This window comes from Anolis sagrei, chromosome 1, assembly GCF_037176765.1.
Source record: "Anolis sagrei isolate rAnoSag1 chromosome 1, rAnoSag1.mat, whole genome shotgun sequence".
Lineage (NCBI taxonomy): Eukaryota > Metazoa > Chordata > Lepidosauria > Squamata > Dactyloidae > Anolis > Anolis sagrei.
This window is the reverse complement of record NC_090021.1, coordinates 33,572,034-33,592,461: the sequence shown is the minus strand read 5'-3', so window position 1 is coordinate 33,592,461 and position 20,428 is coordinate 33,572,034. Positions and strand designations below refer to the sequence as shown.

Here is a 20,428-nt window from a genome sequence, read left to right as displayed (position 1 = left end):
CTGGAATATAACTGAGGTAAAGGACAGTGCTCCATAAAACTATGTCCAGGATCTCTGGTATGCTAGGAAACATACCTCACTCTCCATAACGAGAGAAGAATTTGTCTTTTGTGTGGCCATCCAAAATGGGATATTGACACTCGACACCAGCCATGGACAAGGTACTGTAGGTCCATCCAGGTTGGAAAGTAAGCTTGCAAAAGCACTTTATCAAACCCAACAGAAATTTTGGGGTCTTTTATCAGTCACCACTATTGTAATTTGTGTACACAGCAAGCATAGTTCAGTTATGCACCCTCATACAAACCAGGGGTGGCTCTGAATATTCTACAAGGTGAAATAATCTGTCATTTACATCATCTATTTGCCTACCTATCTAGCTACCTACCATGGCTTAGAGGTAAATTCTGGACTGCAGACAATCAGAACACTCTCTCTAGTCACACACCCACACTCCAAATATGTAAACACTGTGTTGTTTCTTATCAAGTGAAATCTCGCAGTTTCATCGCCGCCAAGTATTTTGTAAAGTGAATGTATCTTCATTGAATGCCTATTCAAGAACAATGCAGAAAACCTGCCCAACAATGGCAGTTCATAACATCATAGTGTTGCTAGAGAAAATGTAGTATCCCTCTACCCTGTAACTTGGAGGACTGCAAAAAAAAAAAAAAAGCCATAAAGGAGGAACATATAAGGTTGCAATTCCTACTCCAACACAGCTAGCTCCGACTTTGCAATAACACTGTCTGTCCCTTTAGTTCCTCTCATTTTCTTAGCTTTGATAACCTAAAGCAGTATACAGTAGGACCCGTTATCTGTGCAACATACTTTCCAAGTCCCTTGTAGATAGCTGAAACAGTGGATAAACCTTCTATTTTGACTACATTTGAGCCGGGAACATGCCACAGCAAATATCCCTGCTGCATATTTAATTAATTTGCTGCAATTACACATGTATATTATGGTCCAAGGTTATTTGCCATACATTTTAGAAAGACATGAATTAGAGAGCAGCTGTATATGCACTTCCCACTAACTGGGAGCGGACTGTGAGTACTCCGAGGGTAAAGCTCACAGACTACACAAGAAAGGCCAGTATGGCATGTATTGTTGAAGGCTTTCATGGCCTGAATCACTGGGTTGTTGCAGGTTTTTTGGGCTGTATGGCCATGTTCTAGAAGCATTTTCTCCTGACATTTCGCCTGCATCTATGGCAGGCATCCTCAGAGATTGTGAGGTCTCATTCAAACCTCACAACCTCTGAGGATGCTTACCACAGATGCAGGTGAAACGTCAGGAGAGAATGCTTCTAGAACATGGCCATGCAGCCAAAACTAACCTACAACAACGGCACTGGCCAAAGGGTTGCTAAAGGATGACATACCCAGTCCTCTCTGGGGAGCACACTTGGGTAAGATGAGTTGTGACAGGACCCCGCAAGTAGGGAATAGCTGGCAGGATGTGGCTAAGTGCCACAGAACTCCTTTACTTGGTATAGCTACCTGGATTTTAAAGTGCTTCAGGGATTCATATCAGGAGACGTAGCATAGCTATGTCATCATAACTATGTGTCCCACATAGGATTTCAGCCAATATTCTTCCACTGTTTTAGGAAAATGCAGATCATGGAAGGAAAGGAGGAATAATTATACATCAAAGATGGATGGAGAGATACATTTAAGTCATCCAGCTTCTGCACATTTCTTAGGGACTGTATTCATGTCAGGTGTTACTGGCAGATTCTGTCTAAACACATATTCATTGCTTACATACATGATGTAGGGAGAGGAGGGGGGTGAATGCAGCAAGGCAAGATTTTAGATTGTTGCTGTACTGTAATATTGTATTTATTGTGGAAATGTAATTAAAAATCAGTTATACATTGTTACCTCATCTCCAGGTTCTATCTCCTGCACAGCTCTGACTTCTGCCACGGTTCCCTTGTAGGTAACAATCACATTGGGGCAACAGCTGTGGTTCATGAGTGCCACACTAACAAAAGAGAAGGGCATTTATTATTTTGCAAGCTGAAATAGTAAAACCACCAGTCAAGGCTTTGAGAAGACAAGCTTCAACAACCCACATTTAATTTCTTCCTCTAACTTTTTTGGAAGTTTCAGATTTATTGTAATGGGTTAACATTTTTCCCCATACACTGGAGGAATATAGAGCAGGGATGAGACAATAAATATCTATTTGTTGTTGTTGTTGTGTTGCTGTTGTTGTTATTCTAGTTTTATTAATTCCTAATCAACAAATCCTGATCTTCTATCAAAATCCTTGTCTCCAGCCTCTCTGTTCCTCTAATACAAGTGCAGTGTGGGCAAAATGCAGATTACTTATATAAAGAAGTCCTCTCTGTAGCCCAAAAGCATATGTGTATATATGGGTGCATGCATCATGATTGCTACCAAGACTTGGTAATAAACTACTGCACTAACTATAGTCAATGGCAAAACGAACCAAATGCTATGATAGTGACTATTCAAATTGAATCCAGTGCATTTTATTGCCATAGCACAGCAGCTAGGATATTAATTAAAATCTCTTTTGTGATTTTAAGATTCATTTTATATAAATATAAGTATCATGATATTTAATCAGGAATGATTCGGGGATATTTTTCCTTAATAACAAGTGGGGAGAACTTTGTTAATGTACAAGTAAAATATAGACGGAAAAGAACCAATTTTGTCTATTTCTTTATTTTAAAAAGTCAACTGGATTTTTGTGCACATTTTCCTCACTGATTAAAATGTGTCTGTATACATATTTTTACATGTCCAAATTTTTAAGTCTTTTGCATTTTTAAAATACAATAATGTTTTATACATATGCCACTACATCCAAAACACTTACTCAGGGAATATTGCTGAACCTAAGTGTGAAAGTTCTTCGTCTTCAATTGTGAATCCATTGCAGTTAACCTGTGAGAAAAGGAAACAGAAACCATCAGAAGTTAAAAACTGAAATCCGCTGGCTTGTTTAGAATCTGGGGATAAGTGACTCTACTCATCTGTGCCACACCGATTAATCAGATTAGGACACTGCTTATTCTTAATCAAGTCTTGATACTGAGCTACTAGCTTTATAAGAAGAGAGGTCAGCATTTGTTTATTACCTAATGGTGTTAAGAAAGATTAAGAATCAGGCAGCTGAGTTGAACCACAAAAGATAGTCTCCACTTTCCACAAGAGAAGTGTGTGTGATTTTCTAAAAGCCTTTCTAAAAGACTCTTTAAGACGCAGAGATTGGGATGATGAAAAAGATGGTAAAAGTCCCAGCTTGGTCTCAAAAGTAGTTATGTCTCCCTCACCCTGTTTCTTAAATTACTACAACATAAATTACTACAACAGCTGCCCTGAGTCCCCCCCTAGGGGGTTGAGAAGGGCGGGGTAGAAGCACTCCAAATAAAATAAATAACACAGTATATATTAGGGAATTCAGCTCAATTTATGGAAAGGATGTGGAACAGTGGGAGAGGGGATGAGATGACTAACAAAGTTAACAAAAAAGATGGGTAAACTGCAGCTGTTGTATTTTGGACAGATCATGAGATACCATGACACATTTGAAAAGGCAGTAATTTTGGATAAAGTAAAGGCAGTATGAAAAGAGAGAGACCCCATCACAGGTGGATTACTCAATCAAGTTTCTTGGCAGGGGGTTGGACTGGATGGTCCACAAGGTCTCTTCCAACTCACTGATTCTATTATTCTAAGTAAGCCTAAGTTGTAAGACTTGAGCAGGGCAGCTGATGACCAAGGATCTTGGTGGTCTCTCATTCATAGGATCACTGTAAGCCAAAGTTAGCTTGCTGGTAAATAACAACAGCAACAAATGCCACTGACAGGATGTGGGTCATAATGTGTTTGTCAAGACACATTTCAGAGCCACTAGGATGCTTGAAACAGTGAATTGGCAGCGTGTGTGTGTGACATGGGGTGTTTGCAGACAGAACTGGGGGTGGAACTTGTTGCTACTAGAGGTTTACAACAGGCTTTTCTAAGTAACAGGGAGGATCAGAACCTTTTTTGTTACAGTTGCCATAAGTTAATTGGGTGTGTTATCTGATACAGCATATAACAAGGCACTGAACTTGCAAGCTTTGAGCTTTGCATTTGGCTTAGCTTGATGGCCCGTTTGAGCTGTTTGGCTGTCCATCTTATTTGAGCAAAAAGGACCACAAGAGCTGCATTGTCAGGATATTCTATATGCTTTGACTAAAAATTATGGAGAGCAGAAATATCACTCTGAAGCTGTTTGGAATGCCAAGGAAACTGCTTGTTTATGGCAAGATAAGGACATTCTACTGATAACTAAGGTCCATATACTGTACTGGAATTTGGGAGAGTGGTCTTGCAAGTGTGGGACTCCAACTCAGATCCCAGGTATTTGGCTGATCACATCTCCTGGTACGATCCCACCTGGGTCCTGAGATCCTCAGGAGAGGCCCTTCTTTCAGTCCCACCATAATGTGGTAGGAACACAAGAGAGGGCCTTCTCGGTGGCTGCTCCTCAACTCTAGAACATTCTTTCTAGGAAGACAGAATGGCCCCCTCCCTGCTGTCATTCCAGCTGCAGGCTAAAACCTTTTTATTCAGATAGGCTTCAAAAAAAGAAAGTTTTTAGGATCGAGCCAGGGGTTCAAAGTAAATTTTAATTGTTTTAAATGGTCTTAACTGGTTTTTTAATAGTTTCATGTTTAATTCTATTTTAATATTTGCACTTCTTTGGGTTCTAAATTTGAGTATTATATTGCTTTGATTATTAGCCACTTTCCAACATCATCATTCCAACAACTGTGCAATGCTTTTCCCCTGTGGACCTGACTGATGCCAGTCAACATTTTAATCATGTAATCACCACGTTACAACTTGTCTTTTCAACAAAGCCTTTGGCCATTATTAATACAACCCAAATACAGTTATAGTTTTAAAACTATTTTTTTTAAAAAAGTTTCTAATCATCCCTCCACATTGTGCTTTTGACTTTTGCAGATTTGATTATTCATGGATTTGATTAAAATGTTCTCTCCAGGAATCTCCAGTATGACTATATGGCCAACTTTTTCTGGTCATGCTGGATGATCTAAATATTTCTAGAGAGAATATCTATCTAGCTACTTCATCAAACTAGAGGATGAATCTACTTCACATCCGGTTTCTGCCTCCTGCATAATTCTGGGGTTTGTAGTTTAGTGAGGCTGTTAAAGGCTCTTCCCTAAACTACAAACCCCAGATTTCTGCAGGAGGCAGAAACTGGATTTAAAGTGGATTCATTGATTCATTTTCAAGTGTGATCAGGTTCTAGGTATTTCTAGGTCCTCCAATGCAATTCTATGGCCAACTTTCAGAATTATACCAGAAGACCTAGAAAACCTAGAGAAATGTTATCTCATAGTTTTAAAAATAGCAATTTCTTTCTTTCTGATTTTTCACTTTCATGAAGGTCCTGTGCTCTTAACTCCAGTGAATGTGGAGCCTAATAGTATGTTATTTAATGTTTCTAGCTTATCTAAATTATCTTACTGCTTTTGGGGAAGTAATAGTTAAATAAATACATTGTTTATGCCTTCATTTATTTATTGTGACCCCACTTTCAGTATTGACTTGGAGGCAAAACAGTTCAATGGGAAATTGTAAATGCCAGAGCTGCCATCTAAATTCAGCCTAATCAGAACAAAGCCATTTCCCCCATCCATCTTACTTGAGCAAAAAGGACCACAAGAGCTGCATTGTCAGGATATTCTATATGCTTTGAATAAAAGTGATGGAGAGCAGAAATATCACTCTGAATCAATTCCATCTTTTCATTGTCGAGCTTATCAAGATCTGTAAAAGAAAAGAAATCCTTCTTCAATATAAGAACTGCTTTGCTTGTTAATAACTCCATTAAGTCAATGGCAAGATAGGTGATTTTTCTAAGAAAGGAAGTCAAGCACAAGAACACTTGTTTGAATAGTAGCGAGTGTCATTCTTCCTGTCCTAAGGCCTCTGGAAATGAATGATAACAGCTAATATTTCTACCCATCTGTTATATGGGAAATTTGATCTTTCAGATGGGTAATTCCATTGGGTTTATAAATGGATAAAATAAGCTTTTTTTTGCTAATACTTCATAAATGAATATGAAATTGAACTAATATTTGCTTTCAAATAGATAACATTATAATATTTGCTTTCAAATAGATAACATTATAATCTATAAAGGTGCTCACCCACAGAAAGATACGGCGTGCATATATATATCGAGAGAGAGAATAAACAGCTTTTATTAATTACCTAAAAGAATGGCTATTTCATATTTCCCCACATTACACATTTCTTTTTGTTTTGAAAACTGATGTTTGACACCCCTGTCTTCATATTTTGTTGTCCACAAACAATTAGAGCACCACACAAAAAAGTATGTTAGAAAGGTATAGCATAACATAGTATCATTACTTTTAAGCAGCCCCCTCAGATATGCCACATTTGATTATTTATTCAGATTACATAAAATAAATTACATTATTACTTTGTGAGGCATGTTCATCTTACTCAATGGTAGAATTCACCTTTTGGTTCTGGGCTGCTCAACTGTTAAACACAGCTAAAGTAACAGTAATCGTTTCTCTTTCACCTTAATATAACTAGAATTTAATTTAAACATATACACACAGAGATCCCCTCTCATCAAAATTTAAATCAGGTCCAATCATACAGTAGAGTCTTGCTTATCCAACATAAACAGGCCAGCAAAAATGTTGGATAATAAGGAGGGATTAAGAAAAAGCCTATTAAATGTCAAATTACGTTATGATTTTACAAAATAAGCACCAAAACATCATATTTTACAACAAATTGACAGAAAAAGAAGTTCAATACACTGTAATGTTTGCAGTAATTACTGTATTTATGAATTTAGCACCAAAACATCACAATGTATTGAAATGCTGTGGATTCAGGTGGGAGGTAGACTATGCTGGATAATACAGAACATTGGATGAGTGATGGTTGGATAAGCGAGACACTATTGTACTCAATTTCTGAGATCAGTTGAGTTCACATATCCTCCAATTGTCCCAAACAGAGTGAATTAATCCTGTCTCCAACATTTTCAGCTGCTTTTGAAATATCTCAGTTTCTCTCTCCTGTCAGTTTCCCCCTTTATCCTTGGTTTACTGAATTGCTGTAAACTAAGTTCAATGCAAAAGTAGTCTGCACAAAATGCATTTAGCATGGAGTAGACAGCACAGAATCTTTCCTTTTCCAGTAAACTCAGACACAAACAAACTGCTGCAGTCTCCCTAGCTGGTGTGTTTTTTCTTATTAATAACTTTTGCCATCTTGGCCCCGCTGAGATGTTGTTCAATCATGTGTGTCCAGGATTTCATTTGTGAAGTTTTAGAGAGTTTTGCTCTGAACACAATGTTGTTGTGCACCTTAAATTCATTTCTGACTATTGGCAACCCTATTACAGCATTTTTGGCAACAAAAAAAAATTCAGAGAAGGTTGTGTTTGCCTTTCCCTGTGGCTGAGAGTGTGTGATTTGCGCAAGGCCACCCAGGGCTGAGCAGGGCTTTGAATCCTTTCTCCACAACTGTAGTTCAATGCTCAAACTAAATGTATTTTTCAGAGGCAGCCAGTGTGGTGCAGTGGTTTGAATGTTGGGCAACAACAACAACATCAAGGATCAAATTTCCACTCAGTCATGGAAATATAATGTGTGATCATGGGTAATTCACATACTCTCAATCTCATAGGAAGGCAAAGACAACCCCTCTCTGAACAAATCTTGTTAAAAACCCACGTAAGTTCATTTTAGGTTTACCACAAGCTAGAAATGTCCTTAAGGCACACAACAAAAATGTGTTCAGAGCAAAACAACTAGGACGGGGGAAGAACCTTTATAGGATTTCAAGTACATGTATTATTGGATCAGCTGATTTTCATCTTATCAGCAGCAAGCAGGAGAATGACAATGGGAGCAATGCAAGGGAGTGATGCTGCTGCGATAATTCTAGCATGCTTAGTCTTCATAACAGTTGCTCAGTTTTTCATTCTGCCCTTAGGGGGAGAAAAAAGTTCTTGACATTTCTCTACATCTCTGGATTACTTACACACACACACACCAAATGGCCTACTCTCCTTCCTCAGTTCACCATCGGAGTGCAGAAATCATGAAGGACATGTCATATTTGACTGGCAGTGACAGATACTCAACCAAACACTGAGGGCCCTGCAATTAGCCCCAAAGACACTGTCACTATCACGTAACCACACCATCTCTGATTTTATTGGCCCCTGGTTACAATGCTGTCTGCTTTAAAATTTTACAACATTAGAATCTACAAAAGTCACCCTACTTGCCAGGAAAAGTAACCAGCAGAGACAACATAATTAATGGGCTCAGATTTTAATTCTCTCTCTTCTAAAGTTGAGACAGAGAACAGAATGGCTTGGAGAAGGAGGGGAAGGTAATGGGGATGAAAGTAAGTTTTTTTAAAAAAAAACAGCTTCCCCAAGCATTTACTTCAATCTCACCTATGGTCCTTCAGATGCAATCCTTGAAGCCTTAGTTGGCATGGTCAATGGTAAGGCATGTTGAGAGCTGCTATTTTCAAGGACTTGAGGGGGCTAGATATAGAGGAGACTATGGGCCCATCTACACAATACCTAAAATATGGAATTTCCCATGTTAAAAATTGGGTGGCTACCTGAAGTTAGCACTAAATGCAGACTGATTCACTGCAATGGATCTAAAACACAGGATAAAAAGTTCCCCTTTTATTCCAATTTTGGCCAAAAAGATGTGCATATTCACATCACTGTATATCCCTGCACTCACCGAAAACACGTGATTTTCTTCCCTCCCCTCTGTGGAGACTGCTCTAGCACATGCCCACTTTTAAAAAGCCCAAACAGCTGATCAGCTGATTGGGCTGTCAAATGGGACACAGCTGATTTAAAGAAAGTAAGAATGGAGAACAATCAGTACTTTCTGAAACTCTGTATTTTAAACTGTATAATATTGAACACAGTTTAAATAATTAGGTAAAAGGAGAAATCCAGTGGATTTTTTTTTTAAAAAAATAACTATTATGTTCTGAACCTCATATGTACACAATCGAATCTGTTTTTATTTATATTAAGGTATTTGCATGTGCACATATATGGTTCAGCGCATAATGGAGGGCTGTGCGGACAGCAGAAGAAGAAATCCCAAGACCTACAGGTCTGTGTGGGGACATGTTCTCAGGTCCCGGGTTTCTTTATTCAACCTTTAAAACCCACATTTTGTGCTGTCTGGAAATGCCCTTAGACTCAGTGAAGGTGTCTAAGAGGGAATGAGAAGATGTTGAGAAAATGGAAGGAAACACCTTATGCTCAATTTTAAAAGTTGTTTATGCAAAGCCCCATGGCTTTTCCTTTTGCCTCATGATCTGCTCCATGGAACAGGTTTTCCTGATACAGTTGGTTCTAGGATCCAGTTGAGTGGAAATGGGCTAGAAAGTATGATTGCAGAACATCCATCTTCCCCAGAAAGATGCCTTGATTCAAACCACAACACACAAGCACTCTAAACCAGGCACGATCCAATGAAAATGTGCTAAATACTTTCTGAACAATCTTCAGGAAACAGTTGTATTTAAAGTTATCCCTCCCAAATTGCATTTTTAACTTTTGCAGATTTGATTATTCACAGATTTAACTAAAATGTTTCTCTAGGTATCTTTAGGTCCTCCAGTGTTACCCCATAGCCAATTTTCTCCAGTGTCACTGGAGGACCTAGAGATTTCTAATGAAATCTATAAATCTCTATAAATCTCTTAGTCCTCTGGTGTGATTTTTATGGTCAGCTTCCAGCAGAAGTCAACCACAGAGTCATGTTGGAAAACACAAACATTCCTACAAATGTGTTCCCTCACATTAAAATATACAAATTCCTTTATTCATCACAGGGATCCTGTGCCCCAAACAGCAGCAAATGTGAAGGGCTGACTATTTCTACTTACGGGATTCAAACTCTTTCACGGAGAGGAGTTTTTCTGACTCAGTTCTTTCTGTTTGTGTTTTCTAAAGAAAAGAAAAGAAAATGCACTTTTTTTCCAAAATTCCACACATTTGTTATCTTATTCATTCCTAAAATACACATACATCCCTTAAACCTTTAAAGACTTTGGGAAGCTCAATGAACAGTGCTATAAATTCAAAGTTAACTAGATCCAGAACTTCGTTCAAAATTTATATAAGTACACACATGCACCAAAGAACGAGTGGTTTTAGAATTTGTCATTTGTTTTAGCTGCAAACTCTCTGAAAGCCACTAAGAGTAGCAAGCGGTTAGAAGGCCGACTTTGCTTTGAGGAAAGTGAATAATCTCAATGTTGACAGAGTTCAAAAGCAACACTCCAGCACTGGCCTAAGGCCACTTCTTTGTAAGCTTGGCCATTAAATGCGGGTTTGCAGGTGGCCTAACAGCTGAGGTTCAGGGACTCTGGTTTGCATATTTAGCTTTCATATGCCATGTAGGACTCCCTCCCACTTCCCTGCAAGCTATAAAAGCACAAATTTATTCCAATGACTTTTCATCATTAAACATCTAATTTTGTTTGTGAATCACCACTAGACTGTGCTTTAATTTTAAAAAAGGGGAAAGAAAAGACGCACGGGGGAGGCGGGCAGGCCACCATCCCAGCAGGCCTTCAGAGTTCTCTCTCTATACTGCATCTGGGTCACCCTTGTCACATAAGCGGCTCTCAAGTGTACAGATTTTCTTCAAAGGCCATTGTTTGGGGGGAGGGGGCTAGGGTCTTTTTTTAATTGCAGCAGGAGAGAAGTTAGAGCATTACAATAGCATATGATTCAATGACCTTGAAACTTGCCGCTCCCACTTTGTTCCCCTGTAAATCGTTTCTGGGACACGCTTCCTATAAACCAACATTTTGCATGCAGCCAGTGGATCTGCTCCACTCTTTATCACTAGTCATCCCTCACCTGCTTCACACTGAATGGAAATTCTGCCAGTGTTGAACCACTGAAGGGATGGGGTCCAGCACTGCGAAACCTCCCATACAATGCAAAGAAGCAGGAGCAAAAGCAAGCATGGATTCACACACACACACACATACACATATATCAGCAGATCTACCACAGGGCCTAAAGACTCTTAATGCAGGTTGAATATTACTTATATTGAATTCTGAAACATTCCAAAATCCGAAATTGTCCACACAGATGACACCTTTCCTTTCTGATGGGTTGATGTACACAAACTTTGTTTCATGCACAAAATTAGTAAATATCTTGTGTATAAAATTACATTTAGGTTATGTGTATAAGGTGCAATATATGAAATATAACATATGGAACATAAATGACTTTTGAGTTAGGATTTGATGGACAAATATGCAAATGCAAGTAATCTAAAATCCAAAATAATATGAATTCCAAAACAATTCTGGTACCAAGCATTTCGGATAAGGCATATTCAATCTGTCTCTTTTATACCCTTTGGTCATCCTGCCTGAGGGATTTTACTCATTGTATTCAAGAAAAGTAATTTCATGATGTCTTGGTCTCAACTTGCTTTATTTCATATTCTGTATTAAAAATTATTTTATATATCCTTCCCACCGCTGAAGACCTCAGGATAGTGTATGCCAAAACCAACCTGACTCATTTAAAATACTGTAAACTAAATATGATTTTAAAGGCTAAAATATATTGAACCATTTAACAAATGCAAAAAAGGCAAGTTAGACTTTTTAAAAGAGTTTTAAAAATATTTTAAAATATGTGCATGGTTTCTGCAAGGCAGAAATCCCAAAAAGTTTTAGTCAACAGCAATATTTTCACTTGGTGCTGGAATTATTACAATACTGTTGTCAATCCAGCCTCCAAGAGGAGTGTATTTTACTGTTGAGATGTGACAGGAGAGAAGGTATCTCCTGTGTATTCATATGGCATAATGCCATGACTGGTAGTGCCTTCAACTCCAACTTTGGGTGACCCCACCATAGGTTTTTCATGGGACACTTTTATCCAGTTTTGCCCCAGCCTTCTTCTAAAGCTGAGAGAACGTGACTTCCCTAAGGTGTCCCAGTGGGCTTTAATTCTTGAATGGAGATTTTAACACTGGTGTCATAGAGAACACTCAAACCTGCATACCAGTGGTTCCCAACCTTTTGCCCTCCAGGTGTTTTGGACTTCAGCTCCCACAATTCCTAACAACTGGTAAGATGGCTGGGATCTCTGGGAGTTGAAGTCCAAAACACCTGGAGTAGCAAAGGTTGGGAACCACTATAGACTATGATAGGTTTCATGCCTACTTGCATCTACCAGGAGATATCATAAGTTTGTATCTTTTTTGTAGTAACCAGTTTCTGTAACCTACCACTATTTTCAAGGATACATTTGTTATACTTTCTGACTGCATTATCCCATAAATGTTTTTGTTTTGTTTTGTTTATTCTTCATTTTGACATTATTTCACTGGTTTGGATCCAAACATAGCCCACCTATTGACATTTCAAGTTCACTAAGTCAAGTCCTATGGATTGTACTACATCTCTTCCTAATACAACTACATATGGCACTAGTCTACATTTAAGCCAACTTATATCCTGTAAAAGAAGGAAGGTGGGATATTATACAAACAAATAAGCACTCTATGTATACATGTATGTATTCATATTAGACTTGTCTCAATGTAGTGCATTTTGGCATATTCAAAGTGATGTGACATGATATGATATCAACTACCATTCTGGCTTATTTTCTGACATTTTCCTCTTTTTGTATGTTCTTTGGGGGTATGATGGGATTTGGACTGCATTTTTAAGAAATTTGGGGAGATTTTGTGCAATTTTCAGGCTTAAAAATATTTAAAAGATGTAGTTTGAGATGTTTTGGGAGCCTCAAGGGCTGCACTTAGGGGCCTCAAAAATGCATGTGGCCTGTGGGGTGCACTTTGCCTACCTCTGATCTATATTGTAACTTGCTTTGAGTCCTATACTGGAATTCAAATTAAGCAAGCAAACAAACAAAAAAATGGCAGGTTGCAAAGTATACTAGCCAGAAAAAATGTTCATGAAGAATTTAATCTCTTGCTTGGCTTTCTCTTATGAATCTTTTAACAAAAACAGAAATCTTTAGACCTGGCTCACCTGTTTGGCAAGGATCCTCGCAGTGAGTCTCACTGTCTCTGAGGGATTCCAGTTCTGCCCAAACACACACATCGCAGAACATTCTAGCTTGTGCAACGGCCAGTCCTGTTTCTAGAAGATAAAAACATGGAAAGAAAGAAAACCTGTGAATATGCATTTTGCAAAGGAGAAGAGGATGCCATGTGCCTCACCCAAGACTGAAGGTCAATCAAAATATGTTTCCTTTACAATCATAAGATGACACTTGGTAGAAGCGAACAAAGTGAACTAAACATGGAACAAATCTCAAGGTTCAGCAGCTGGTTATTTATTTATCATATCAGGAGTGAACCAAACAGTTGTATTGTATTTTAGAAATACAAAGAAACCCTACAAAGTTTGCGAACTTGGCATTCTATTAAATGTCCTTTGACCAGTAGCTGGCCACTTGGAGTGCCTCTGGTGTTGCTATAAGAAGGTCCTCCATTATGCATGTGGCAGGCTCAGGCTGCATTGTAATAGGTGGTCTGTGGTTTGATCTTCTCCACATTCGCATGTTGTGGACTCCACTTTGTAGCCCAATTTCTTAAGGTTGGCTGTGCATCTCGTGGTACCAGCAGCTGGTAAAAGGCCCTCTCTCCATCCAAACTACCATTATACTGGTCTCAAAGGAAGAGAACAATATTTATTTATTATATTTATATACCATCCCTCTCAGCCTGCAGGCGACTTGGAATGGTTTATAGTTGGTACCAACACCATAAAATACAATATCAATACAATAACACAATCGGATAATAAAACCATAACAATAGCAGCCATCTGCTGAATATCATTCCCTTGCCCACTGCCATTCCCTTTCCCTTGTGTATCCTGTCTTTTTAGGGGGCTGGGAAATGTCAAATTAACAACTGTAAACTGCACATGAAAAGCAACATGTACATACATGATGCTATATAAATAAATGAGAAAACAAGGAGGAATAATAAGAATGGTTGTTTCTGACGTGCCAAAGTTGGCTTGGAAATGAACTCTCAATAATATTTCAGCATCTTTCTTAATGGATGGAGGTCAAGAACAGCCACCGTTATAGGTTGGAAGACCAGAAAACTGTCAAGACTCAGACTAGACACAAACACCATACACCAAACAACAATAATACAATCATCTTAGACACATCTTAGCTGTATCCCCCCTAACTGATACCTTTGTTGAGCAGATATGTATCTTCTTGTGTGAGTACAAAGGATGTATCTGCATACATTCTATTCCTTCCTCCATAAATCATAATCTTTGCCTCTACTTTCTCAATCCCATAATACTTTCGGACCCTCACAAACCTAAGTCTAAAAAAAAAGAACCTGAAATAAATTCCAAACTCCTCTGCATTTGCAAGCTTTGTGTTGACAGCATGATATTAAAACTTGGCAAACTGTTTTGAAGATGAGGTGTGAGAGCAAATACTTTGTTTAGAAAAAACCAGGTAAAGATTCAAGCTTTCTCCAGATAGGGATTAAGAAAAGGCCCTATCTGAATTCCTGAAAATCAAGAAATGCAACCCCCCTTCCCCCACAAACCCTAAAACATTTTCTTTAGTCTTGTCTTGCATGAATTTCTGGAAAGTCATTGCCTGTCCACATAGATGCTATTTGGCTAGCTAGAGAATGGTCTGGTTCAATAGATGGGCAATTTCCTGTGTTACTGTGACCATAAAGCTGTAGTTTAAGGTAAAGTTTAGATTAAGAAAATCAAGGACTTTATCTAGTTTAAATAATTGTGCACTGAGTACCACCCTAAAGCTGGTACTCAGAATTTGAAGAAAGGGCAGATCTATTACCATGTAAAAGTCTCACATCACAGTGATAACAGGCGTTCTGATGTCCAGAAAAACTAAGTTCCCCTCTGAAAATTTTCCCCAGAATAAGAAATGCTGGAATAAATGTGCTATTATTATTATTATTATGTTGTCAAAGGCTCTCATGGACAGAATGACTGGGTTGCTGTGAGTTTTCTGGACTCCAACAGACTTCACAACCTCTGAGGATGCCTGCCATAGATGTGAGCGAAACGTCAGGGGTGAATGCTTCTGGAACATGGCCATACAGTCCAGAAAATTCATAGCAACCCATTATTATTATTATTATTATTATTATTATTATTATTATTACCCACTTTATCTCTCCCAAAGAAGACTCAAAGTGGCTTAACATAAAAGTATTAGCATACAATTTAAAATATACAAATATGCAAACATTAAAACAGAATTAAATATAAACAATATTTTGAAAGTCACAGTTCTGAAGTTCACAATTTGCAACATGGAATAAGTATCCTCAATACACATGCTGATAATCCAAAAACCTGATTCACTGGAAACTGTTTATCAGCAATCTCTTAATATTTGCCAAAAAAGCAATCATAAGAGTAAACAAAGCTGGAAATATCAACTGAAATTTAATAGAAAAGGCTTAACTTCATGTCTACAACATCTCTACACATATGTATATGCATGTATTTCTAACTAAGAATGCTGACCAACAGACTTGCCAAATAATAACAAAAATTCCTAATCAAACATCTAACTATTACTCCTGCAAGGTCAAAAATAACATTTTGAAAGGTAGCATATAGACTTGTCTTCATACCCCAAAGAAGGGGAAAGACCCCAGTTAAGAAAGATGCAAAACTGCCGGTGCCAATATGTCCTTCCAATATTCTGTCCTGACCCTTTTATTCTTTAAGCACAGTTAATTAAAATTTTTCCTCAGGCAGAATCCGACTGAGTTATGTGAACTAGTAAGGTGGTTAAAGGGACAAGATATGGCTGAATTTTGCAAAACAAGATAAAAGCCAGGAACGTTGCAGGAATGGGGGAGCCGCGTCTGAGTAATACCTGGCATGGAAACACTCTGATAGAGGTCTTTTTAGTGATCACAGCAGGATCGCATTTAACATTCTTTCCCACAATTTCTCTAAGCTGTTTGATTGGTAGCAGGCAGTATTGTTCTAGCCAACTCCCCAGTGCTGTATTAATGATACTGTGTAGATGGAGATGGATGGACCAGGCAGACTACATTTCTCTCTGATTTAAAGACAGCATCCGAAAACATCTAGAAAGGAAGTTTTCTAGGACACTGCTTTTCTCATATAAAAAAAACTGAAGTCAAAACATAAATAAACAATAAGCTGTTCGGGAATGGATGGTGTCAGCAGTGGATATGCTCTTAAGGAGGCCTAAAGGATTCTCAAACAAAAAGCAAAGTCTTCAATAGGTGGATGAGCCTGGGGAACAGAATGTTCCATAGAAGACTTCAAAGTCACATCAGCCATGCTGGACAGATCTACAGAGTTAGCAAAGTCAAGGGCAAAAGATATACACACACTTTCATATATATTTTCCACAAATCTGGTTTATTTATACATTTATATATGACATTTATATCCCACCCTTCTTACCCTAAAAGGGGGACTCAGACCATCCTTACAAAAAGGCAGAAATTTGATGCCATGCATATACATACATACATACATACATACAGTAAAAATAGACATATACATTAAAACTAAAAATCAGCAGCAATATTAAACCAATTATTAAAATCACATCATCCAGAGTCAAATCCAAGGCTGTTCCATTAGTCATTTCACAATTCCGTATACTCATATTGCACTAACTTGCTAGCCGAAAGCTTTGTCCCATAACCAGCTTTATACTTTCTTCCTGAAGGTCAAGGGGGAGGGGGTTGCTCTGATTTCACTGGAGAGGGAGTTCCAAAGCTCAGGGGCTACCATTGAGAAAACGTTGTCTCTCATCCCCACCAATTGCACCTGCAAAGGAGTGGGGACCGAGGACAGCCCCCCCCCCCCCCAGAAGATCTTAACCTTCGAGGTGGATCATAGAGGGAGGCAAGCTGGGCCGGAACCATTTGAGCTTTTTAGGCTAAAGCCAGCACTTTGAATTGTGCTCAGTAGCAGACTAGCACCAGTGCAGCTTGCATAAAAGGGGTATTGTATGTTCCCTGTATGCTGCTCCAATAAGGAATCTTGCTGCTGCCCATTGGACCATTTAAAGCTTCCAAACAGTCTTCAAAGGCAACCCCATTGCAGTAATCTATACAGGATGCAACACGAGCATGAACCACCATGGGTCTTGTTGCATCCTGGTACGGACACAACTGGTGCCCAAGTTTTAATTGTGCAAAAGCTCTCCTGGCCACTGCTGAGACATGGGGCTCCAGGCTGAACGATGAATCCAGGATAACTCCCAAGCTGCGGACCTGTGGTTTCAGAGGGTGTGTAACCCCATCCAACACAGGTTGTAACCCTATACCCTGGTCAGCCTTTCGACTGACCAGGAGTACCTCTGTTTTGTCTAATTTTAATTTCAATTTGTTCATCCTCATTCAGACCATCATAGCTACCAAGCACTGGTTCAGGACCTGAACAGCCTCCTTAGTAGCAAGTGAAAAGAAGTCATAGAGTTGAACATCATCTGCATACAGATGACATCCAACTCCAAAACTCCAGATGATCTCTCCCAATGGCTTCATGTAGATGTTAAACAACATAGGGGAATAATAGTGAACCCTTAAGATCCCACAAGACAATGGCTGTGGGGCCGAGCAGGTGTCCCCTAACAACACCTTCTGGGAGTGACCCTCCAGGAAGGACTGGAGCCACTGCAAACCACTACCTCCAAGCCCCATTCCCATGAGGTGTCCCATAAGGATACCATGGTCTATGGTATTGAAGGCCACTGAGAAGTCAAAGAGAACCAACAGGCACACACATTCCCCGTCATAGATCATCTACCAAGGCGACCAAGGTTGTTTCAGTTCCATGTCCTGGCCCAAAGCCAGATTGTGCTGGATCTAGATAATCCATTCATCTAAGAACACCTGGAGTTGGGAGGCCACTTTCCATGACTTTACCCAAAAGTAGTTTTGATGACATGCTGAAGCTAACTATGGCTGGGGGACATCATGCCCTTGGTTCAAATGAGGGATGTTCATAAACTCATAAGCTCAGATGTGATAAAACTGATTAAACCAGTCCTATACATCAAACCAATAAACAAAATGTTATGTGTGAATTTGGATTTCTGTTGAACTCCTTCCTGATTTCCATGTTTTAGTGTTTGCAAATTATGTTTACAAGATACATAGTTATTAGGACAAAAAGTACAGCTATATGATGGGTGACACCTAGCCTGAAAACCGTAGAAGTGAAAGGGATCTAGGAGTCCTAGGAAACTATGAGCTTTAGTCAACAGTGTGACGCGGCAACTAAAAAAGCCAATTCTAGGCTGCATCACTATGAGTATAATATCTAAATCGAGGGAAGTAATAGTACCATTCTATTCTGGTTCTGAGAAATGGAATAGGGAGCTGAGTATGTTTAGCTTGAATAAAAGGCTGAGAGGGGCCACAATAGCATGGATGTCACATTGAGGAGGGGGCAAGAGTGTTTTTTTGCTGCTTTGGAGACTAGGACATGGAGCAATGGATTCAATTTACAGGAATAACTTCCTGATGGTTAGAGCTGCCTTGGAGCATGGTGAAGTCCCCTTCTTTGGTTTTATGTATTTACTATTTAATGTTTATATTTAATTGTGATTTTACTATTGTAATTGTTATGTAGCGGCATTGCATCACTACTATATGTAAGCCATCCTGAGTCCCTCTTTGGGGGTAGAGAAGAGACAGGATAGAAATACCAGAAATAAATAAATAATAATTTGGAGGTTTTTATGTGGAGGATGGATGGTCATCTGTCTGGGGTGCTTAGATTGTGTTTTCCTGTGTGGCAGGAGGTTGGACTGGATGGCCTTTGTGGTCTCTTCCAATTCCTACGATTCTTGGAAGATGCCTTTCTTATACTGATTTTGAGTACAAAGACACAGTCAGAAACTTCTCCAACACACACACATTACACCAATTAAATTTCTACTGAGGTGATGAGCAGGAAGAAGTTATTTTGGTGCCTATGGTGCTTTCGGACATTGTATGAGGAATGGATGGAATTTGTTTCTGCGCAACAGAAGAAGCGCAACATGCCATCACAACATCCAGTCACACTTGCATATGTTGCTAACATGAAGCTAGCAAGTACTGTACCTATAGCTCTAGTAATAAAGCATATTTTTAATTTTAACTTGTGCTTTTCATTGGATTTGGTCCAATAAATTTTGATTCAGCTAGGGAACCAAAAGTTAAGAAGGAAACCCAAGAGATCCCTACATCAACGTCTAGTTATTATTGATTTGATGTAAAATAAAAGCAAAGCAAGAAATGTTCCCACCCAAAGAAATCGAACAAAAAAGCATTTATCATGGATTGCAGTCCTACATGTTCAGTATCAAGGCACAAATGTCCTTCTCAGCTTCTAGACAGAAATGCTGAGCCACTTAAAAATGTCTTTGAAGAAGACAAAGATGAAGATGTGAACACATATTGTCTGTGAAGCACATATAGTCAGCAGAGACTAGATTCTAAAGAGCATCATGCTTGAAGGTAACTTTGAATGAGAATTCAGCTTCAGCAAGGCACCTGTCTTTCACGCAAGAACTTTGGAATATCCACATATATGAAGAGGAGTATTTTGTACTGTGAGGAGCTAAAAAGCCCCAAGCATTTTATAGAGAGTGATGAAAAGGGCAGGATCAATGTTGGTGCATTCAAAATATAAAAATCAAGACATTCAAAACCCTACTGAATAAAGCGTTCAGTTCTGCACGATGACCTGAAGGCAGCCCTTAGATAACTGCTCATCTTAAAATGAAATATACATCATAATTTTACTGTCCAGATATTCTTACTTTCCCTCTTATAAGATTTTTTTTGCTACCTTAGCATAAAATGCATTGGTTTTTTTTAAAAAAAAAACCACGTTGCACAACTGTATAACAGGCTGATAGAAATGCATATGACAGAAGCATTCCGTTAATTTAGTTTAGTTACTGTTGTTGACGATCTTGACTAGACTCCAAAGCACTACTTAACTGATGTATAAACCAATGCGTCCCTAAAATAGTGTCCACAGAAAAATGTAAAAATTCAAATACGTATACAAATTAAATGTCTAAAGCAATTAAAGACATACATAACACTTGCTTTATGCTGCTTCTCATGGCGTGGTTTCCAGATCTTTTACCACTTTGGTAATCTTCCTCTGGATATGTTCTCATTTGTCAATTCCCCTTTTCAATTGTGATGCCCAGAACTGGACACATTATTTTAATTGAACAAAGCAAAATAAAGTACCTATAGCCCTTAGCATCAAGAGGTTCTTCT

General features: G+C 38.7%; 1 protein-coding gene across 1 annotated transcript in view; it reads right to left on the bottom strand.

Annotated features, from left to right (window-relative positions):
* The window catches only part of SMYD2 (SET and MYND domain containing 2), a 54,513-nt gene that overhangs the window by 17,889 nt on the left and 16,196 nt on the right, over positions 1 to 20,428 (bottom strand). The window contains exons 3-7 of the mRNA XM_060754282.2: positions 13,158 to 13,268; positions 10,005 to 10,065; positions 5,713 to 5,837; positions 2,863 to 2,930; positions 1,893 to 1,995 (exon numbers count right to left, since the gene is read on the bottom strand). Of these exons, the coding sequence (XP_060610265.2) occupies positions 1,893 to 1,995; positions 2,863 to 2,930; positions 5,713 to 5,837; positions 10,005 to 10,065; positions 13,158 to 13,268 (468 nt within the window). The remainder of the gene's footprint in view (positions 1 to 1,892; positions 1,996 to 2,862; positions 2,931 to 5,712; positions 5,838 to 10,004; positions 10,066 to 13,157; positions 13,269 to 20,428) is intronic.